We start from the raw sequence: 22,705 nt of genomic DNA, 5'->3' as shown, positions 1-22,705 counted from the left end.
GCCCGGGCGCGAGCCGGGAGCTGGGTGATGAGATTTTGAATGTTTTTGAAGGTGTATCATTCAGAAATCGTGTTGCGGGGTCAGGTCGAGCTCCATGCACGGAGAGATCAACTGCTTTCGATCCGCGCATCAAGGTGAAACTACATTCCTACGAGTGAATGAGTACGCTATTACAAACTGTCAAATCGAAACTGATTTAGCCTCCTTCCCATCCATTATATAAAGAATATATACACCGACATGAAAAGAGTTTGAATAAACTGATTGTTTTCCAGACGATCCTCTGATTTCTCTGAGCTGGAGTTTCCGTGCTCTAATACTCCGACTATCATCCCGAATACTTACTCGATACTTGCTCGTTCGAACGCCGAAAAGAGCCTGTAGATTCGAGCCTGAGATCATTCGAGAACTTGCACTACGAATGCTCAATGACATTCCAAGGTTTCGGATCAGCTGAGCATTCATATTTATTTTTAGCAAGCACTCATGAGCCTCTCCAGTCGTAGAGCAGATCTGATCTGCAGCTTCTACTCTATAACAGCGCTTGCCGATCTATTACCAGCCGATGTGAGCTGTCTGTATTCTCATCTCCACAAGGGTCTCCGATCGCTCTTCACCGCGTTGCCCATTAACGCCTACCTGCCATGGGCCCAAGCCTTCATCGCGTCAAGACGGAAGCATTGCTGTAGCATTCTTCGGTTCCGACTCTCTCACGTCGGGGAACAATCCACCCGAGCGAGCCGAGGAATTTTCGCCTAGATAGCGACCGCGAGAGCCGAAGTAGCACGCTGCCGATTCTATGCACTCAATCAATGGATGAAGAGGAATGATGACATGGCCATTTCGACAACTTCCGTTCACCTCAGAATTTATTTAAATGTCAGTATTTACAGTGTAGTACAAAGGAACATTTCTTAAACGAATGATCGTTTGTAATTGACTCGCTCTACGGTTTTCTACGAAGTTGAACACATAGAAAGTCCATCTGTGGGGGATTCTAGCTCCTGAACGCATGGTTCGATGGCGGCTCCGATAGGAACCGCGGAATTCCTCGTTGGGGGCGTTTTTGAGCGCTGCTCGATCCTGTTCAAGTTGCCTTGGCTTCTAAGATAAACTATCGTAGATTCGGTTTACACAACTAGCAGGAGCAAGCCTGACTTAATAAACTTTCATCTGGTTCCTTCCGCAGTCGATGACCTCTTCGGTCTTAGCGCCAGTCAGAAAGCAACCAAAAGTTCGAATGGTGAATTATAAGTCTAAAGGTGAAGTCGATGAACGTTCGATTCGTCTCGCTTCTGTCTCTTGTGTGCCTGTGTTCGTTTCAGTGAGCGGAGCGCTTCAAGTTTGTCGCATAAGTGTAGAGCTGTTTGTGGAGTTCCCAAGTCGGAAAAAGATCGGAGAAGTACTACGCCACTCCGGGTTTTCCGGGACAGAATTTCTGGATCCGCCACTTCACCACCAGGAGCAAATACTCTCTTTCTCACTTTCAAGCGATGACATCTGTGGCAGGAACTACATTCTGCTGAGAGGATCGTTTTTTGCTCGTGTCAGATCCGCTCCATTCAATCGGTTGATCACGAGGGATCGAACGAATGAGCACGCTGAGATTATAATTCCTCCTTCTCCTGATCATCATCATCATCATCATTTGACGACCGAAATTCTAGACGGAGTTCGAATCGCATGCACTATGCTGTGTGTCAAGCTCAGTTCGCAGTGTTGGCGTTCTTCAAGGTTCTCATGAGTAGAAGTCCCATCACTGTTACAGCCGCAGCCCCCAGGCCGACCTTCATCCAGGCGGTGACTTCGGGCGGCAGCTCCATCATCTGGTTCGTGTACTCCCCTATCCAGCTGGGGCGGCTCTGTAGCACATGGACCAGTCGTTTGAGATTTGGATAAGCCGCCATGGTGGCGAGACGGATATAAATATCTCGGGATACTTTCGCAGGCTCGCCGGCCGTCGCGGGGGTTGTGGTGAACATTTGGGGCGGCGGAAGTTTGTGCAAATTGCAGAACTCTTCTGGCTGTACCGAGTAGTCCTGCTTCACCGGACTCCGATCACACTTAGAAGCCACGACAAGCACCGGAACTCGACTCTTCTCAAAGTACTTCTTATATATTCGGGCGATGTACTCAAAGCTCTTGGAATTCGACGCGTCGTACAACAGACACACGACGTCGCAGTGCAGTTCGGGTGGCGTAAGCACATCGTGCATGCTGAATATGTCGATTTCGTGAAGTACCAGGAACTTCTCCTGAGAGTAAACAGGCACTGAGGATATCGTGTAGCGGGGCAGATGCGCCCGGGGAATCTCATCTGTTTCCTGGGCGGTCCTACCTAGAAATCCTTGGAGGAACGACGTCTTGCCCGCGCCTTGAGGACCGATGATACGGCAGTGGAAAACGTTCCGCATTGTTTGCTTCAGCTGCAAATCGAGCTGCTTGTCACGAGTGACGGTGACCGCGTCGAGCTGACTCTCAGCGTTTGTCACAGACATGAATCCAAGGTAGGCGAAATATTCCATCACTTTCGTAACGTCCAGCGCCGCTGTCAAAGTCCACATCGCTAAATAACCCGACTTGGTTAAGAAGCGTCTCTCGTTCGTGGCCACAGTATAGATGAGTTCCGGACCCCACGGAACTACCGGACAGACGGAGAACAGCTGCTCGAGCTCGTTTGGACACAGAGCTTCATCTTTATCCAGATCGTGCTTCTCGAACAGCATCTTCAGGAAGTTGTGGCCCTTCTCTGTTAGTTCGGTCGTCGTTCCGGCAGGAACTCGGATTTTTGGGAACAGATACTCTCTGCTCAGGTAGAGAGAATCGTCGTAACCGAATTTACGGAGGATCGTCCACGTTGTTTCGTGACGGCCGCGCTGAATGAACAACTTATGCAGGAAAAGGAAGCCCGCCAATGTCAGACCTCCTTGTTTCGGATCTCCCTCCTTCTCTCGAACACCTTCGGGAAGTTGACGGGAAACCAGCGCCTTGAGGTCCTGTAGGGCCTGAGGCTCCAGGGGTGTGTTGAAACATTTCTGCTGGAAGCGGTCGAGCTCGAAATCGTTGAGCGCTCCATCATTATTGAAATCACAAATTCGGAAAACCCTCGTCAACGCTTGCTTACACTTGTCCGTCAGTTCTCGCTCGTGAGGTACATACAGAGGTCCTGTAGGATGCAGGACGGCCTTCTGGGCGTAGTAGAATAACTCGGATATATTCTTCAGTGTTTTCGCGCTGCATTCGACGCAGGTTTCCACTTCCTGGTTTTGATTCATGATGGGCAGAATAAGCTCGAGCGAGGAGTACTCGACCAGGTCGACTTTGTTCCCGACGAGGACGACGGGAGTGCTGTGCTCTTCTCCCAGGACTCTCCTGATGAGAGGGAGCCAGTAATCGGTGATGCGGTCGATGGTGTCATCGTCGACGACCGAGTACACGATACAGATGACATTTGATTTTAGAATTTCTTCTGACAGCTCTTCTGCCGACTGTTCCTGGTTACTGAAGTCGACGATATGAGTGGGAACCTTCTCGGGCGTCACGTCGGCTGGTATGGTGATCTCCTCGGCTCGCGGGGGTACATCCTCGGGAAACTCCTCACCCACTAAACTGAGGATGAGAGATGTCTTGCCGACTCCGGGCTCCCCCACGAGCAAAATGCGAACATCGCATTTCGTTCCGCGTTGCCCACCCCCCATGGGCTGAGACTCACAGTCGCAATCACCGCGACAGTTTTTCTGGCACATTGATGAGATGATACTGGTCGATCAAATTCTGCTCTGGCCACGGAAAGCGATCGGTCCTGTCGAGAAACCGTCGCTGAAATGTGATAGGTGCTCACGCTGCGTCGAACATTACGTCAGTTGAACTGCCAGTTGCCGATTCGGCCGCTGCAACGGAGGAGAACAGAATTTCCCCAATGTGCGACAATCAGAAGACGGAGCTCTCAGGTACAGAAGCTTCAGGGCTTGCTCGGAGACTAGAATTCGTTAGCACACTACTTTGTCCTCTGCAAAGTAATGTCTCCTTCGCAACCCCAGACACAGACGCACCGCGGTCCATACACACAACTCACACTCCACCTTGACCGAAACGTTCTCCCGACCGAGTGTGTTGTTTATCCGCTCGCAGAACGCGGTTGCGAATGAACGCATGCTCTACGATTCGCCAATCGCGCCACACAAGCCGCATCATCGCTGCGGACGAGTAGAACAGGAAATATGCCATCGTTGAACCGTGAGTGAATAGGTAGAGCCCTCGATCCTGGAAGATATTGATATCAGGTAGAAATCTACCTCAATCGGCGGTTTCGCTCGGTGGAGGATGTAATGATTATCGTCCCCGTCCTGCGTCTGAGCTCGAGAAAGTACGCGAAGTGTTCTGACTGAGTTGCAGATATCTCGATTTCGTGAAATTCGCAGACTGCGGAAGCTTACATAGATCAAGTCGGAAGCAATCGTCAAATGATGTGCTCCGTATGTCCGCTTGAGCACAAAAAGAGCTCTCTGGTGCGAGGATACGGAAGAAGCAGCGAGGAAGTCGCGCTCTCTTAACGGTTCCGTACTCCTCCGGGATCGACGAAGGTCTCTCGCGCGGCAAGCTCGCTCTTTCGGGCTTCGAAGCTTGTATCTCCCCTGAAGGATCAGATCAAGAACCTGGATAATGCGCGGCTCCACTCCCTCCCTGACTTCGCTCTCGAGCCCGAGTACACCGCTCAGCACTCGATCCCCCGATACGATCAGCGGAAACTTGACTGTACTTAGCCCTGAAAGAGAACGTCACGTCATTCGTGTTCCACCCAGAAACAAAGATGAATCACAGTGTATTGTCGTGAATAATCCAGCTCAAAAGCAGTCGCACGGTGAGGGAGAAATATCCGAGGCTCGGAGTCTGCAGTACGATGATGGGTGCGGGTTCCTTCAAGCTGGTCTCGAAAGGGCCCTGGTGGTAAGATAGAGGTCCCTCCGAGGGTCGGTCAGGACGAGGGCTTGAAGTATCGGAGCCATTTAGACTCGACGTAGTCATCAATTTGCAGAATCATGTCATTTGGGGGTGTCCGACTAGTGGGAATCGAGGTCGAATTTCTCATTCGTATGTTCCCTCATGAGCCGTTCCGTGCTCCGGTCTGTCGCGCGGGAATGCCCGGGAACTTTGTACGGGCTGCCTTGCCCAGGATCGGGAGTCAATAGCGATTCTCCGGATCTCGATCCCGCGACGCCACAATGTCGTTTCCGCCGCGCTCCGAGTCGGAAATGTTGTCTGCAGGTGAGACAATGTCCCCGCGAGCCCGAAAACGACGTCAACGGAGATTTTGTTTAGAGCGTCGTGGAACGATATTCTTCATCCGATTCATCTTCCGTGATTTGCTCTCGAAATTTTAATCGTCATCGCTTCAAAATCCCGCGATCGCGACTCAGCGGCTCGCTTCACTCCATTCATGCCCGCTCGAGGCAATAGCCGATCGCCGGCGAAGTGATTCGAAAAATCCCACACACCAACGCGCTCTGTATCGGTGCTGCATGTGTGGCGCCGTGTTCTTGGTGACTGCATCGGTTGGAAGACTTCAAGAGAAACCCTTTGAGAAAATAGCGGTCGACCTCAACGTCGAATTGTGGTGCTACGGAAATAACATTCCGTTGCGCTTCTGTTGGAGGGAACATTATGGCGAGCCCAGCGGATCACCCTGTCGAGCTCAATTTGCCAAGTATGCGGAAATCTATGTCACTTGTCCGATAATAATATTCCATTTTCGCTCTACCGCCGCTCGCTCGCTTATTAAAGAATAGCCGTCAATCTGACTGTCATTGTGATCGTCGATGAAATTCGACCGTGGAGTCGATGAAGACGTAATGGTTGTCGTTAGACCAATCGAAGATTGCTACAGTCCACATAAACCTGTCGGCGGCGAGGATGGGTACGACTCCTTGCGAACGAAATGCTCCGAGAATAAGGTTTCGAAATCACAGTCACATCCGCTCTCGAAAGACCCGGTTCTTAGTAGAAAAACCACAGAGAACCCCCCTTATACGTCATTCGTCGTTCGAAAGCTGGAAGCAAAATCTTCCTTCTCGGGGAATACAAGCAGTGCGTCTCGATAGGAGATCACGAGAGTATCATGCATCCCGAGAGAAGGGTGCGAGCCTTTCCCCTGATCGCGGAAGAGAGTCTTGATCAGCCAGCAACTTAATGCGCTTCATTGCGAGCATCGACCCAATCGTCTAGCAGTCTCAGTGAGGCCCGGGAACCCGATCTCCGATGGAAAGAATTTCCCGTACGTTAGTTTAAGGCACATCCTTTGTCGAATCGAAGCTCAAAATCCACAAGCCTTGACGACGCTAGATTTGTGCAATTACCGCGGTGCGAGGCGGACGTGAATTCTACAGTTTGCCGTCAACAAAGCGTATACCCTGTGGTAGAGAGAGCAACCGGTAAAGCGGACGGCTAACTGCGAGGAGAAGTGATCTCTTCCGGGACAGTCACCCGTTGAGAGCACCCACTGCAGCCGCACTAGGCTTCCGTTCGGAGACAGTCGACCCACGATGATGAGTACGCGTGATAGTGATTCCGCCGCTGTCCTTCTTCCCCCCCGTCCGTCCACGACGAGGGAGATTCTTGCGGAGTGACCACGGAGTGAAAAATCCTTCTTAACCCTAGACATTCGTCCGCTGCGGGGACTTCTTTTCCGCTAGAAGTTCCCGAGCTCGACCATGTCGTCGGAGCTTGACGGCTACCGGACGTGATTGTAATCTATGATTGTACTCATTTTCGGGAGCGGGATGTGTGGATCAAGATCTCTTTCAATCTCGTTGAGGATACTCCGAAGTACTTCTTCGATATCAGGCTATCGTGATCTGATTGCTTTTTTCTTCTCAACAGCTGCGACTGAATCATCGGCTCCGGCCAATGCCATGGAGCAAGAAGAACTGCGGGCTCAGCTGGCCGAGCTCGAGAGAGAGATGGATACTTTGAGGGCGGTTCTGCTGTCTAAGCAGGACAAAGCTCAGGAAATTCGCAGAAAACTCGGGATCAGTCCACTTAGCGACCTCAAGAGCGATATGGAGCAGTCGCTGAGGAATATTCAAGAAACCCAAGCGTGAGTTTCGTCTCTCAAACATTCACAATTCTTCGGTAATGACCTCCCGATCTCCATTGACCCATCGTGAGAGCTGGCCTCTGCGGCGACCTGCCATTCAGCTCGAGGAAATTGATTCCAATCCCTCGGTTTCAGCTACCAGAAGACCACTGACGCTGTGAAGGTTGCCGGCGAGAAGACCAACCAATTATTTGGGAGCATCGGGCGTAAACTCGGCGAGATGAAGAATACGCCTACGTACCGGTCGATCGAAGAACGCATGGGCTCTGCTTACACCAATGTCCGGTAAGGTCACCTGCGTCTAGTCTCGATTTCAAGTTCGTGGTCGTGATGAAATCAATCCTCCTTCCGACTATGCGGCTCCAGGTGTAATCAATTACGGTATTCCTCCCCCTTAGATCGAGCATCTCGTCACGCAGCAGTAGTTTGTACAGCTTCAATGGCGATGGCTCTACTGCCCCCACTCCCGCACAAGAAGAGAAGCCCATCGTTGCTGAGCAACCTCACTGATGATATTCGGGGCGGTGAACAGAACTCTGGATCTTGTTCGTGGAAAAAGCTCGTTCGTTATCTGACGGACTGGAAATCTCACTGAGTCGCATACGGCCCGGCGGTGACGTGATGTGGACGATGGGAACCGATTTCGATGTGGCCCGCTCTTCGAATTTGCCTTCGGAGCAATTCTTCCCGATTTCCATCTCTTCCCTCCGGATTGCCATTTTTTTCCGATTTGAATGCTTTGGATCAATGAATTCGTCATCACGTCCCAAAACCCTTTCACACATTGAATTTGAGTCATCGTCGGAGCTTCCGAACATCCAACCCCGCCCATAAGAGCACCGAGAGGGAAGGACGAGGCATTGTTGCCGAGCAGATTTGACAAATAGTGATTCCTGTTTCATCTCGGTTCTCTGAAGGTGGTCTCAGTACGGCAGCGTTCGACCAGGCAGATGCGCTGCCCGCGACTCGAGCGTGAATATATTTTCGTAATTCCAGAATAAATTCAAGAAATGACGAATATCCCGGTCATTTTTTTCTTTATTCTCACGAAATGAGCGGAGAATCCTCCCCCTGAAGAATAAAATGTTAACGAGGCAAAGGAAGAAAGTACTATAAACTCCGCGGACACTCGAATCCGCCGTGATCGTGAGACAGGCTTGGGTCAGCGTACCACTCGTTGGGAGTCGGAATAGAGTCGGGAGCTCATATGCTGAACAATGTGTTTTGGAAATGGCGCATCATGCTCAGGATGGTGTCCGGGGCCGATCCCATGATGGAGACGTCGAGCCACATTGTGATATGACCACTTAAGTAAAGAATGAAGTCCGACAGCTGGGAACGAATGTCATCAACTGAATTTCTGGCGATGATACATGAATTCGACTTCGATTCCTACCTTTTCCTCAAGTATCGAAAAATCTGCCGCGAAATTAAAAGACCCAACCGACTGATCCTTCTCCTGAGCGGCCTCCTACTCACCTTGATCTTCGCTAAATTCGTGACTCTCTTGACGCTGGTCGATCCCAAGAAAACTCTTATCTCACACTGGTCAGAGCTGTGGATGAAAAAAAATCCCATTGTACCGATACAGGACGCTCGAACGGGAATTCCGGGGCCACGGGACCGCGCATGTCCTCCAGCGGAGCCAAGTGTTCCTAGACGCATAATGTTCTTCGGCGGATTTTGTCCGGACTGACTCCGATTCCGAAATTAAGTGCTTCTCACCTCGGGATGCCCTCGGGAGTGTTCAGGTATCCGATCTGGTGCATCAGACCGCGATAACGCTTGTCGTTGCAACCTTGCGTACACCGACCCTGACAGCCCACGGACCACTTGTGTTGAATCATTCGGTCGATGCATTTCACTGTCGGATGGCATCGATATGAAATTCCAGATCATCCCGTCTGGCTAGAGGAATTCTCGATCCGGAGAGTTCCATGACCCCAGAGTCTCAGAGGAGAGTTCGACTCATTTCGCGAGAATTGGAGTTCCGGGGACGAAAGAGTGAATAGTCCCCATCGCTCGAAACTCAAACGGAAGTTGACTCACAATGGGTGACGTAATCGCACACATTTTCAGTCATCTTGTGTTTCACTGCGTACATCTTCGAGAAACAACCGCAGTGTTTGATCCAAGTTGCAGCCACGCAAGCTTCGCAGCACTCTTCCTCTTGAATTATGTAACGCTGGTACAAACGCTCGTTGCTCCCGTCCTTTTCGTAATCCACGCAGCCCGACTCGTAGGGCTTCGGCAAGGACACCAGGTGAGACTGCGAAATATCACGGATGGGGACTAGACCTCAGTCAGAGATTATCGTACATAATACATCCAACGACTTAAACCTCTCGCAATACCTGAGCCACTGTCAAGTAGTATTTCCTGCCGGGCTCGAATCGGAAGGAATGGATTATTCCCGATGTGTATCTGTTCTGTTCATGAACCAGAGCTGTCATCGTTGCACCCCCGCCGACCTTGGCACCGAAGCTCCTCACTTTGAACTTCAAATCTGAGGATTTGGGAGTTTCAGAGGAACGCTAAAGCCGACATTGTATCGACGTCTTGAGAGGTGAACGGATAACAGACCATTCACTCACTGTATTTGAACTGCTCTTTACACTTCCAGAACGTATGATCTGGCAGCGTGGTCATGTCCAGAGTGTAGCAGGATCCTGTCTTCACGTAAGTGAAAGTTCGATTCCATAGGTCGGTGCAATCGAAGGATTCGCAGAGATCCGATCGAGACTCCATCGTACAGTCGCTCACAACTTCTTCGGCGAGGTAGGTGAAGTTAATTATGAATTTCATGAGCACGATGTCGTTCCCGACCATGGATTCCTGTTGTGAGGGAGACTCCGGTGGAAATTCTCCTCCGATTGGCAATCTATTAATTTGTGGTGGTGTTTTGAAAGGTGTACCCACGAAATTAGGTTCTCTGTTCGCGCAGTTCTCGCCCAGGTACGTAGAGCATATATCGCTGTAGTTAATTCTGGAAAAGGAAAAAACCCTGCTCACGACCAAAGTCACCAATAGGTACGAAATCATACCCAATATGCAGCGACTATGAGGATCATTAAGAACGAGCTGAATGAGAACTGTGGCGTGGTGACAAGCACGACAGGTGTCGTCGTGGGCGGTCCCATTGCGGAACGTATTCTACCCGTCAAGAAGACAAACAGTCGTCGCTGGGAAGGCGGCTCTGTCTATTGAGTCCTGAGAGTAGTAGACCGTAGTAGGATATCTTCTGTACTCGTGGAACTCGCGGATGCAACTCACGCTGCATGCAATTATCGTACTCAGCAGGAGACACTGCAGTAGGAAAGCGGGAACGCCTGAGTGGAAGCAGACTCGCGTCGGGCCCGTCGCGAGAATTCTTCCCTTTGACGCACGTCGCCCATTGGATTCCACGACCCAGACACGTACCGTTTTGAATGACTTATGAACGACGAGGTAATGCATGATTGTCAAGATAGAAAACATCTGGTAGGCGTTGACTTGAACTTTCCTGGCACAAAGGGCTCCTACCTTGTAGAACGAGAGCCCCATCCAAAAACCGATGTAACCTCCTATGATCCCGAGTATCTGGGTGGACTTGTCGGGAAAAGCGATCGATTAGGTTCCCCGGAGAACTTTGTGACAGTCTTAAATTTCTTCCGGACCGAGAAAAATGGACCTTCAAGGGACCCACCGTCAACAAGGGAACGAAATGCAGGACATCGACTTGACGAGACGTCACGATAACTTTGACATTCACGTACTTCAGACTGGAAGAGACGGGAACAAATTGACGGTAGGATTTTTCCCGTCCAAAAAATTTTCATCTATCCATTCCTTTCCCTCTTCTCGACTGGACCCGGGACGGACGTTTTCGTGTTCTGACAAATCGGCAAGCAATGAATGATTCAAAAGCTCACTCGTTGTCATCCGATCCGATTTGACGCCAGATGGACTGCGTTGCTTTGTACGTGTCCTCTCTGCAGGCGGCGGGACATTCGGTCGGACAAATCTTGGTGTACATTTCCCGGGCATGAGCTGAATAAGAAACGAATCTCCTGTTTTACATTCAGAGCGTAATTTCGGAATTGGAAACTGGCGTTGAGTCAGCCGCCGAACCTTGCACGCAGTTTTCGGTCGCGTTCGCGTCGCAGACGTTCCCGCTAATTTTATTCCTGTAGATGTAGTTCGACATGAGACACCCGCAAACCCGGAGAACCACCTGCATTTTGCAGTCTTCGTTGCACATCTGGGGACAGGAGAGGGTTTCGCTTCGTTACCACAGAATGCTTCCTTATGTCAGGGAGCCCCTTCCAGGCTCCTCAACAGAATTTATATCAACCGCTCCGCAACGGAGGATTCCGGCCCCGTTCGCTTACGTCTCGGGACGATTTCACCGTGTATCCGTCGTCGAAAGTGAGCGTCTCAGTATAGTTCCGGCACATAGTGTCATACGGCGGTGGCAATGTCCGGGTCCCTGTGGGTGCAGGCGTAGTTTCAGGGGAGGGCTCGGCAAGGACGTCAGGGGGAAGAAGAGTTTCCATTGAAACATAAACCTCAGTCGAGAGTGCTTGCCTTCCTGGATCACTCCGAACACGTAGTCACCCGACGGGCGTAAGACGATGGCATGCCTCTGTCCCGCCGTGTTCGTATCGACGTAGTGAAAGCCTAGGGTCAGCTCATAGGGCGACGTCTGAATGTGCTCATCGTCCGGCCAGGACACCATCATATTCATCTCTGATTGGGTTATTGACGATTTTCTTAATCGAGCTCTCTGACTCTCCGAGTCATATTCTTCAGCAGAGAGACCCACCGAAAGCGATGATGTTTTGATGTACAGCTTCCATTTTAGTGTCTGTTCTCCAATTCATGGTGTAACACATATGGCTTGGTAGGATGGAGTACGATACTTGAGTGATGCTGAGGGAGAGATGCAATCAATTTTCGATATCATCCGTGCCGAAAGCTGAGAGCCCGGATCGACCGAAAAAAAAGTGACTAGGGCTCTAAGTGAAAATTTCAATTGCGTAACTCCGAACCCATGAATTCCTCCATCGTGCGATCCGGCTCCCAGGTCCCAATCCTCAAACCACTCGTTCGACCAGAAGACATGGAGTCTATTGGCATCGGAAAGTTCTAAAGCGCCATTACTTCAAGGGAAACGGACGCAAAACGTGATACCTAGTTGAGGAGCGATCGTTCCTGAGGTCCCAAGGTATGAAGCCTTCCCAGATACAGGTCTTCCGACGTAGCCGACGCATACTCACTCAGTATTCAAATAAAACTCGAAATAGTATTGCGCGGGATTCACAAAGCCGATTTGAAGGATGTTTGTTGGATCCAAGGCTATTTCCGACAGATTCGCTTCGGTCATCACGATGTTTTGTATCAAGGACAGCTTGCAAACAAGACGTAATACTCTCTGAGACACAGAAAAACTACGCGAAACCTTGGTTGCTTCTGAGTTCGACACTCTCTGCCGAAGTCTCAGAGAGCCGTGATACGGTGGATAAGTCTCAAAACGATTCTCTACCCCGATCGCGCCAGAAGTGCTACACGTACCTCGATCGTATCGTTGCAGGCGTCTTCGAAACGTTCGCAGAGTTTCGCTTTGTCAATCCTAGATCAATGGAACTTCGGATGAGACCAAGGGTTCACATTCGGCGAATTCGCCATGCCGAGACAAAGCTTCGATAGTCACCAGTTTGTTATGCAAAAAGATAATCCCGGATAGAGGAGAGTTCCTTCGCCTTCAGTCCGAGCGTCGACAGTACTGGGATACTTCCAGTAGTCCATCATTACCTGGGTTTCGGAAAGCACGTTTCCAATGAAAGTTCCTCCCTCGGAGTCGCAGCATAGATAAGCCGAGACTCGATCAGCTTACTTGTAATCCTTGGTAGACGAATGCTATCACTGAAGAGATGAAAACTACGACGCGGAGCAGACTGGAGGCGTCTAGCCTGGGATCATGTGAAGAACGAGGAAAAATCGAGGATCATCATGATGGGCGAAACGCTCTCTATCCAATGAAATCTCTACGCAAAATGAGTGTTTGGCGGGAGCCGCAGAACGAGTCTCTTCCATCTCGAATGAACTCGACGCACCATTTCCGAATAGTTGGGATCCCGACAAGCATCGCCGCGGTCCAGCGTACCAATGGCAGTGGACTCCACGGAATGGACCCTCATGATGCATCGAGTACTTAAGAGGGAAGTCGTGGAAATAGACATTAAGTGCACATATTGGCATACATTTCAGGTGCGCGCGGAACAGTGCGGGGTAGTGTCGTGACGGGCACCGAGTTGCGTGACGGCCCAAAGCAAAAGGGTGTCAGCGACACAGCCCTCAGTTCCTTTATCAATACACGATGCACCGAGTGTTGGCACTCAGATCATCATTCATACCTCGGGCGTCCTTCAAATGGAAAAAGATGAACAATTTATACCGCGCCATATCCCAGGGAGCCCTTGTAAGGAGTAATCGAGCCACGCAGTTGATCGGATGTCTCGTTTATCACTCAAGGAAAAATCATTCACCCGTGAACCATCGAAATATTCGGTCTATTGCGCAGGATCGGACGATATGTCCATTATCAGATGTTTTTCCCTCCATTTATTGCTATCGGAGGTTCCTTCTCCCAGTTGTAATGCAGTGTTGGAGACTCCGCTCATTCCGCGACTATTTCGGAAGAGCCGAACCGACGATTCAATTATGATTGATGAGCGTGCAGACCCAGTCCTCCGCGAAGATGGAGCTCTCTTCCAAGATAAGTGAAGTAAAACGTCCGACGGTCTCGAGCAGACGGGGAATTTCCTTCGAGAAACTGAATTCAGTGGGTCCTCGGAATTTTGGTTAGCTTTCAAAGTTCTTCTGTTCGAGCCTCTCGGTCTGAACGAGCTTCTTCCTGATACTGCTTTTCCATGCCTTGCTCCGGCCACATTCGGATGCGGAGCCCCAAACCCACTGAACCGATCCACGTGACCACACCGCTTGCCGCCAGAAGATTCACAACGTCACAGTTGACTTTCTCTTCACAAGGTCCGGTAATCTCGATGCTGAGCGGACTGTCTCCATAAACTGGTATTTCCAAATGAAATGACTCGTCCGACTGACAATCGATGCTCTCCTCGCAGTGCCCCCCCTCTAATTTGAACGAAATATTCAGCTCCTCAGGGGCTGGCTTGGCGTGGACAGGAAGCGATACAGTTCGAATTTCTATACCCAGATGTTTGGGGAGAAAGTTGTCATGGATGTGATTGAAAGCTTTCACGAGCTCAGTACGGTCTAGCCGATTCTTCTTCCTCGACGATTGTTCCGCTAGGTGATACAGGTAGGCATCGAGGTTGAAGAATTTCGTGAGATCGTAGGTCCGATAGAACCACGACTGGAATTTCCTCACTCTGGCGAGTGCCTCCTTTGTTTTTGCATCAAACTATGCTCGGGGCAGAGCTTCTCAGAAAGCTCCATCAGCTGTCCTTCCAGTCTCTCAACAATTCTCATCGCCGTTAAGTGCGTCCTCTGTATGAGCCATTTTTTGTCTGCAGGTCCGAGATTCTCAGTCCGTTCTAGAAGTGTTCTGAAAATGTCTTCCATCACGATTTTCTATTCGTTGTTTACGCTGCACCAATCAGTAATGTTCCGACCCCCCGCAGATACCTGCGCGGGATCGGAGGGGCTTGGTCTTGATTTTTCACTGTCGGCTGAGGCAGGTTGGGGATTTCTTATGAGCCTAAGGGCAGAGCTTTCTTCGTCGAGTTCATTCAGATCCCGTCGGGGGCTCTTTTCCAAGAACGAAATTCTTGAGATCGTGGGAGCTCCTGCCACAGGATCGATTCTCGAAGGGCGTGCCATTCACTCCCTCACTCTTTTGCGACACGAACGACTCAGCGCTCCCCATCAGCGTGGGCAGCTGAATAACTTCACCATTGGGAGTTTGTTTGCGCAGTTGAGCAGCAGCCGCGTCGCGGCAACTTCGAGTGAATCCGGTATCGAAAACGAGCTGTTGAGCCTATCCTGTATTCAATGGACTCGCCCGCGTAAATGCTCCCCAGCGTCCACTAAACGGATAGCGGTCGGGCCTCCATGTGGCAGTCGGATACAATGTTTGTTAATTTCATTCCTCAAGGAACAATGCCCCTCTCTAAATATTTTCGAATGGCCACGGTCAGAGCTTCAACGGATGCCTATGAAATTTATCCGGGGTCCCAGATCATCTTCTCGGGAGCGACGCTGAGCGAAACGTGATACCGCGTGAGGTCGCAGACCCTGCGAGGCTGAGGGGCTGAATAATCGAATGAGAAGGAAATATTAGACATCCGCTTCGGATGAAGTTGATAATTTCTTCTCGAGAGCATTCCTCGATCGTAATCTCCGTCGATATCCGCACAGAAAAAATATTGCCTCAATCCAGCGCATGACATCGAGACGCTCCTCTCGCCGAGATGAAAAAATGGTCAGTAAAGATCACCGGCCGCCGTATTTTCTGGACCCTGTAATCGTGTTCAAAACACCTGGATCTGTTCAGTGTCGGAACTCGAGAGCATTGCGAGGAATGCAAACACAGAAAATGTCTATCCCTCTCTCCCTATCATCGTTCACATCCATATCAAAAAGATCAAAACATTCGTATCATCGCAATCATTACGTTTCACGCACGGCAGGGCTGGTGTGTCTTTGACGGGAGCCTCATCGTCGGCAGTCCCGATTATCTGAGCTAAATATTATCACTCTCATCTATCCAGGGTCTCGTGATCAGCAAATTCGAAGAAAAACCCCGAGAAGATCAAAATGGCCCGGCACGTGTACGTCCACGTGTGAACCGAGCGGGGAGTCGCGATGTTCTTAAGCCGTTCATTGGCCGCTCCGTTGCAGAATAATCGTCAGAGTTGTTCCGTCATCACGCGCTTGGGTCTCGTCCAAGGTTGAGCCTCTGAGCGAGCAGAGAGAAGTGGGAACTTCGCTCTCTTCACTTCCGACTTGGTGGTTCTCGATACGGCGGCGCTAGAAATCGCCAAGAGTGCCTATCGGTCCGAGCGCTGAAGCCACCCGCCGTGATGGCTTGGGCCGTTCACGTCACTGAGGTCCTGGTATCTTTTGCCGCGGTTTTCCTGCTCATGTTCGCTGTGAAATCCATCCGGCCTCATTGGGAATACTATCGCTACATAAGGAAGTTCGGCGGACGTTACGACCCCTTTTACGGATTCGTGCTCCTGCAAGTAGCCTACAGCGCCTTGAGGGATCATCTGCGCGGTGGCGATCCGTACACATCGGTATTCCGAACTCTGAAAGAGCTGACGGAAGAAGGGAAATCTTCATTCGTGGTTTATAGCGGTTTCGAAGCCAATGTCGCCATCTACAGAGCCGAGGAAGTCGAAGCCTTCGTGAGCCATAGTGAGAACATCAGCAAACCCTTCATCATCTACGACATGGTCAACCCTTGGCTCAAGCGCGGTCTCCTCACGAGCACCGGCAGCAAGTGGCGCTCTCGGAGGAAAATGCTCACTCCTGCATTTCATTTCAAGATACTCGATTCGTTTGCTGCGGTGATGAATCACCACGCTCGGATACTCACGGAACAGCTCGGGTCCAGGATCGACGACGACATCGTGCCCCCCATCCAGACGCTGACCCTGAAAATAATTTGTGAAACAGTGATGGGGGTGAATTTGGACACTTATGAAAGAGAGGCCACGCGAGACTATCTTGACGCCATGCGGAGAATGGGGGAGTTATTACTTCTTCGAGTGATCTCACCGTATCAGTGGCCGGAGTGGCTCTATCGGTGGACTCCGAGCGGCTCCGAAGCTTACGGGGTTGTGGCTCGGCTCCACCATTTTAGCAAGACAGTTATCGAGGAGAGACAAGCCTATTTCGAGAACGATCCGGAAGCACTGGGGAATCTCATGAAACTCGACGTCGACGAGTCGTTCAAATGTAAGAAACCTTTTCTGGATCTGTTGCTCAAGGAACACTTCAATAAGAGGAGTCAATTTACGATCGAGGACATCCGAGAAGAAGTCGATACCTTCATGTTCGAGGGGCACGACACCACAGCCCAGGCCCTGTCGTTCGCGTTGTTCCTCATCGGACACCATCCCGAAGTCCAGCAGAGAATTCACAAAGAGCTCGATGAGGTTTTGGGGATCGAGAACAACGACTGCGACATCGATCTCGACCAGCTCCGACAACTCAAGTATCTCGAGTGTGTCGTCAAAGAGAGTCTCCGTATTTACCCCTCGGTACCTCTCGTCGGTCGGAGGATTACTAAAGAATATCAGCTCAACGGGAAAACCGTCCCTCGAGGCAGCAACGTATACTGCTTCATTTTCGCCCTGCATCGCGATCCGAGATATTTTCCAGAGCCGGAACGCTTCGATCCGGATCGGTTTCTTCCGGAGAAATCCGCTGGGCGACATCCTTTCGCGTTCTTACCTTTCTCAGCGGGAGCCAGAAATTGTATAGGACAAAAGTTCGCCTTGCGAGAAGAAAAGATCATCTTAGCTTGGATCCTGCGGAGATATAATCTTCAGTCTATGATGCCGCGAGACGATATCAAGCTCTACACGGAATTAGTGCTCCGATCGAAATGTGGGCTACCCGTCAAATGCACTCCACGCTCACGCAATTCAGATCCTGTTCGCTGATTGCTCAAGTTTTCCATAAATCAGGAATTATCCCAATGAGTTCCGATTGTTTTTTTCCCTTCCGGAAATGTGAGGCCAGTCGTGTCAACAAGGCCGGAGCCCGACCCTCGGTTCCGACCGGGCGGCAAAATCGGCAAGAGGGAGGCTCCCTTGAGCGGTCTGGCAACGTACTAATGGGAAAATGATGAAATTCCTCTCTAATGGAGATGATCCGCGATTCGGAGCGTATCTACGGAGTTCCATTCAGTCATGTCATAATCGAAGCTCTTTCTGACATTACGACGAAGCGTTCAAGGTCGTTCATGCGTGTCCATTCGCATTGCGACGTCGAGTCATTCATGTTTCACAGATGCCGATTTTGATCACCCTTAATGGTTTCCTATGGATAAATACATCCAGTGTTGCATTCCTCTCGATCGATTCTGGCAAAAACTCCCATGAGGGCGAAGAGATCAGCCTCTGAAAATCCGAACTGGCGAAATTCTCCGGACACAAACTCATCCACTGAACGATTCGATGTCCGTACGGAAGATCACCCCCTATTCTCCATTCGAGTTCCCCTCGGCCCGGGTTGCGGGGGTTCCGGACCGAAAGGGAGCTCCAGCGCTGCGAGGCAGCATTGGATACGAGTTCCGTCGAAATCCGGCGATTTTCAGAGACGCTTTCCTGACTTCGGTTCTCTAGCGAGTTGTATCCAGGCTCGTAGTCGGATGTGTTCGACTTCCCCCCACCAGCTCTCCACAATGACACCGGTGGAGAAATCCGAGATCGAACGGATCGAGCGCTTGAGATTCGAACAACGGCGACAATTCAGATGCTGGCTGCTTGAAGCTGTAAGATCTCGTCTAAAGCCCGGCTCAAGCGCACTTGTCTCGCGAGCAATCCGAGCGAAAGCAAATTGAACTCGTCGCCGACGGTTGACCCCGCACAAACCATCCTCGCGACGCTCTGGAAATCCGAGCAGCAAATACCCACCCGTATACTCAGGTTCGTGGCCTCGAATGGCGAATATTCTCCGCTTCGGTCGGGTTTCCGCATATCATGCGCGAGCATACCTTCATCGAGAGCACATGAGCGCTCACATGTACACGGAGACATTGTTATTTGACTAAGGCTGTCACCGAGACCAACTCCGAGCGTGGACTCATATGGGACGCGATCTGCATACAATAAGGGAGCGAGCTAAGGAGAGCTGCGTGAGATTGTGGATGGCTGGCTCGCTGGCTGGCTTCACTGGATTTGTCCTGCACAGCTGGCTACAGTGACGTCGTCGCACTTATCCAAACTGAGCTGGCGCTCTGTCGAGTGGCTTCATTTGAATATCAAAGACGCTCTCATTGGCCAACACGAAGACACGGACTTCTCTCCGATTCGAGTTCAGACCACGAGCAGCTGCAATTACGGTGACTCTTGCGGCAAATGAGCGAAAGCTGATCAGCGTTGATAATAATCCGGCGGCGAGAGCTTCGTCGGAAACGTTTTTTTTCTCATCTGTGTTTTTCTCCGAATAACCGGGAGCCTTCTTTTCTGTTAATAAAGATAAGATACTGCTTCTCGTTTCCGGGTTGAGTTGTGCCACTGCGTCCGATATTCCAGCCCCCTGAGTCCGGACAGTCGAATTGAATTCTCGAGCGGACGAGTCCTGTTCTCCGATCTAATTATTCGCCCGCCTGGAATAACCCGCTTCTGAATGGAGCAGCAGAGAGCAACTCTGACCGAAGAACGTTGGCGGAACTACCTAGTGCGTACGAGAGGCTTCTCTCGCACAGGAATGGGTGAGAGCAGCGACAGGGGCATTGTTCAACGCCGCCGGCGAATGTCTCCTCATCAGTCAGTCTATTCCGTTCCGTTTTCTTTTGAGTGACTGAAACAGAAGCGTCGTCATCGCCAATGGCTGGAAAAGTCGGATTGACTATACTGATTGACTCGAGCGCGGAACGCGCGCTGAAAGAGCTCACGCATTCAGGGGGCAAACGCAGCGACGTCCCTGCTCGCTGGAGCTTTTCTGATGATGGTCTCCGTCGATTCTTTTCGCTACCTTCAACACTCGACACGGATCGCAAAATGTCTGAGAGACACGCCGCGCCGCCGGGGGAAAATCCCTCAACTCGCGACAGATTCCGCTTCAGATGCGCTCGAGCGGCGATGTATGTATGTATGTGCATACTTTTTCCGAGGTTTGGCGCGGGGCAACGAGGGGAGTGTCTCCCGGCGATGGATCTTCCGTCGTGGATTCAGCAAACGCAAACAAGGCGCTTAGTGCAAACACGACACCGTGGCCCGCCACCACGCCGGGCGAGGACACAGCAAGATCCTGCTGGAGTTCAAGTATTATATCGACGGTTTTGTTGATCGTTGCAGTTGACCGATGTAGTGAGAGCCTCGCCAGCATCGCCCCACGAGGCCACGAGGGCGGCACAAGCTCCGATCGGCTTCGTTCACCCTTCCCGGATGGGAATCGGCGACGCAGCTACGACGATGTGAGCAACGAGTGCGAACGAACGATATATAGATGGATGAATGATTTGTACGCTCCGATAACTGCTCTCGCTCAAGGAAGCCGCGCCCTGAGAGTCGGCCGTCCGTGAATCTGTCAATCTTATTGAAATGAGGAGATGCGAGCCGGTCGTCGACAGTCTGCTCCCTCTCGCTTGTTGTTCCGCTCAAATGTCTGCCACCGTGACTGTCATCCAGTCAATCAGTTCTTCGGTCGTTCGATCTGTCAATCGTTCGTGGCAAAGTCTGTTTCTCGTCTTATCGGTCATACGGAGAGTCTCATGGGGACTTCATTCGATCGGATCTCGACGCGGCAAGAACGATCTGGAAGAGATGCCTGCATCCTCTGCCGGAGCGACCAACGGCTTTCAGCTCTGGATCTCGAGCAGATATTTTCCGCCGCTTCGGCACACTTTGCGCTCCTTCAGTCGATGCGAAGTAAATCGAACACAGATAACGGCGCTGTTCCGGGATGATTTGGTGAGAATCCAGAGTGCGTTTCTCGCTCCTAAATATAGCGAATGGGACGAGCAGCATTGCTCAGAGTCTCGAGAGGGACGGGATGACGGATGTTGGGGACAAATAATAGGGAGGCAACTAAGCCCGGGGAGAGAAACGCGAGTAAAAAAGGGACGACGAGCGGAGGCAATAAAGGAGCGATTTTATCCGAAAAAAATACACAAAGCCAATGTTTGTCTTCCGCTCAGATTTGTTCTCTCGATGGGGAACCGGTGAATTAATTCCACCACAATGAAGCGGGCGCGATCGAGTCAGAGAATGTTCCCGAATTTTCGCTTGTCGCGAGTGCCTTCCCGAACCAGTATTCACAAAAAAAAATGTAATCGAGCACGGTCGCGTCAACATCATGCGTTCTGCGAGCCGCGATTCAGCACCGAACGCGCGAATCATCTCTCGATTCCGGAAATGATTTGAATCGCGATCAATTAAGGCTGATAATACATCGACGCTTACGTCTTCTGGCGTTCGGGTTGCGTGAAGAGAAGAAAACGTGCACTTTCCTGCTTGAAGTTTGAGCTCCTTGGTCCACAGGGCACCCCCGAGAATTCGCCTACGATTCTCGGGGCTTTCCATCAACTGGTGGATGAAGACCCATTCTGACATAAACTCTCGGTTTAAAAGGCTGTCATAATCAGCTGAGCTTGACAGCATTTGACTCGGCTGTCGTTGTCGACGGGAGAAACAGATAGTGCGCTCTGTCGAGTCAAGAGGAACGGAAAACGTGACAGCGAGCGGGAATACTGCGCTGGGCACAAACCCTTTTCGAGAGGAAGTGCCTGTCAAAGGAGGGTTTCCGGTAATCGTCGCAAGTTTCGTTCAGCCTGTTCTGTGTTACGATTTCTCTCCGTCGGGAATGTCGCTCTGATAGTGTGCTTGTTTCGCCGGCGTTGAGCTCTCGCGAGAATGCCCCAAGTCATCCGGATGACTGACGTGGCCCTGTTTTCGAATCTGCTTTCTCGAGTCGATGAGGCTGTGAATCCCTCTTCGACACCGCGACAGGGAATACCTCGCCCCTATGACGTTCCCTTGATTAAAGAGGAAAACGCAGAAGTCGAGTGAGAACATACGCTCCTGAATTAGGACATCGCAGTATCGCTGAATCGCAAAGAAAAATAATCAAAGCGAGTGTCAGGAATTTTCTTGCGCCGCACGTCTCCATTGCGCCGCTATCTGCTCGTTTCATAAAAGTTTCACAATGGGATTTTTATTGACTCTCGACTGCCTGTCCCGCCTTGGTCGAGAACATAGGTATGCGCCACATCTGGCGCAAGGAAACCCGACGTCGCACTCCTCCCGTTCCGGACTCTCTCTGCGCTTGCTCCTCTCTCTCTATGAATTCAGTCGTCCCGTTCCGGTGCACGGATTCCGTAAGGGGACGGTAACGCTCGGAGCGATTCTCTGCTTATCTCGACCTCGAATCGGGGAGCTCTTGTTTTCTCCGAATAGCTATCGATTTGAAGTAACGTTTTCCGAGACTGGGAATTACCGTCGCCTTGACCGAACACCGGGGCACTCGATTGACTGTCAAGGATTTGAATTCCTGCTCAGAAGGACGAATGATGAGCAGCATAGAATAAGACCCGATGAGAATCCGAGTGGGGAGAGTGGGATTCGACATCCTCGTTGCTGCTGCTGCTGGCGACGACAGCTGCATGGAGCCACACCGCCTGGCGGCAGATATGGTGCGTCGAAAAATCGGTGCCGACCCCCCTCATTCTTCCTTGATCGACCCAAATAACGAGCACTCATTGGTTTCCCATCCGTCAGGAAATCGCGAGGGCCCTCGCTCAACGACGGTGTCGCTCCGTATCGGTCGCAGAACACGACCAGCACATTTGAGTAATTTCGCGACCACCGCAAAATACGACTCACGAATGGCGTTGTCAGATGTCAGATGGAGGGAGCGACTCAGATGTTCTTCCGCGTGGATGGGGGTTACTCCGAGCATCTATTTTTGAAGGGA

At 51.0% G+C, this 22,705-nt stretch overlaps 4 protein-coding genes across 4 annotated transcripts; 2 read left to right on the top strand and 2 right to left on the bottom strand.

Moving 5' to 3' along the window:
* Positions 1 to 870: 870 nt before the first annotated feature.
* Positions 871 to 4,097, bottom strand: Miro (mitochondrial Rho GTPase). Its single transcript, XM_003746345.3, has one exon. It carries the CDS (start codon positions 3,744 to 3,746, stop codon positions 1,707 to 1,709), a length of 2,040 nt encoding a protein of 679 aa, XP_003746393.2. The 5' UTR covers positions 3,747 to 4,097; the 3' UTR covers positions 871 to 1,706.
* Positions 4,098 to 5,519: 1,422 nt separating this feature from the next.
* Positions 5,520 to 8,113, top strand: LOC100900561 (tumor protein D54). The gene is made up of 4 exons (XM_003746306.2): positions 5,520 to 5,704; positions 6,877 to 7,093; positions 7,229 to 7,378; positions 7,492 to 8,113. The coding sequence occupies exons 1-4, from the start codon at positions 5,662 to 5,664 to the stop codon at positions 7,601 to 7,603; spliced, it is 522 nt and encodes a 173-aa protein (XP_003746354.1). The 5' UTR covers positions 5,520 to 5,661; the 3' UTR covers positions 7,604 to 8,113.
* A 183-nt stretch (positions 8,114 to 8,296) lies between these two features.
* Positions 8,297 to 12,458, bottom strand: LOC108864619 (uncharacterized). The gene is made up of 16 exons (XM_029112332.1): positions 12,352 to 12,458; positions 11,898 to 12,004; positions 11,660 to 11,821; positions 11,464 to 11,561; positions 11,204 to 11,333; positions 11,005 to 11,122; positions 10,779 to 10,854; positions 10,514 to 10,681; positions 10,251 to 10,399; positions 10,013 to 10,079; positions 9,688 to 9,928; positions 9,448 to 9,599; positions 9,143 to 9,362; positions 8,819 to 8,957; positions 8,573 to 8,648; positions 8,297 to 8,425 (listed from the first exon to the last, which is right to left on the bottom strand). The coding sequence occupies exons 1-16, from the start codon at positions 12,456 to 12,458 to the stop codon at positions 8,297 to 8,299; spliced, it is 2,139 nt and encodes a 712-aa protein (XP_028968165.1).
* A 3,679-nt stretch (positions 12,459 to 16,137) lies between these two features.
* LOC100906171 (cytochrome P450 4V2-like) lies at positions 16,138 to 17,727 on the top strand. Its single transcript, XM_003746344.1, has one exon. It carries the CDS (start codon positions 16,138 to 16,140, stop codon positions 17,725 to 17,727), a length of 1,590 nt encoding a protein of 529 aa, XP_003746392.1.
* The last annotated feature ends 4,978 nt before the right edge of the window (positions 17,728 to 22,705 follow it).

Source organism: Galendromus occidentalis, unplaced genomic scaffold (assembly GCF_000255335.2).
Source record: "Galendromus occidentalis unplaced genomic scaffold, Mocc_1.1 scf7180000077495, whole genome shotgun sequence".
Classification (NCBI taxonomy): Eukaryota; Metazoa; Arthropoda; class Arachnida; order Mesostigmata; family Phytoseiidae; genus Galendromus; species Galendromus occidentalis.
The sequence above is the reverse complement of the archived record's forward strand: the minus strand, read 5'-3'. Positions and strand labels throughout refer to the sequence as shown.

Coding starts and splice junctions, on each gene's coding strand:
- LOC100906171 (XM_003746344.1), top strand. CDS start 16,138: ATGGCTTGGGCCGTTCACGTCACTGAGGTCCTGGTATCTTTTGCCGCG.
- Miro (XM_003746345.3), bottom strand. CDS start 3,746: ATGTGCCAGAAAAACTGTCGCGGTGATTGCGACTGTGAGTCTCAGCCC.
- LOC108864619 (XM_029112332.1), bottom strand. CDS start 12,458: ATGACCGAAGCGAATCTGTCGGAAATAGCCTTGGATCCAACAAACATC. Junction 12,005..12,351: donor GAGTTTTATTTGAATACTGA/GTGAGTATGCGT, acceptor TCTCTCCCTCAG/CATCACTCAAGTATCGTACT. Junction 11,334..11,463: donor CGGTGAAATCGTCCCGAGAC/GTAAGCGAACGG, acceptor TCCTGTCCCCAG/ATGTGCAACGAAGACTGCAA.
- LOC100900561 (XM_003746306.2), top strand. CDS start 5,662: ATGGCGAGCCCAGCGGATCACCCTGTCGAGCTCAATTTGCCAA. Junction 7,094..7,228: donor AATATTCAAGAAACCCAAGC/GTGAGTTTCGTC, acceptor CCTCGGTTTCAG/CTACCAGAAGACCACTGACG. Junction 7,379..7,491: donor TCTGCTTACACCAATGTCCG/GTAAGGTCACCT, acceptor CCTCCCCCTTAG/ATCGAGCATCTCGTCACGCA.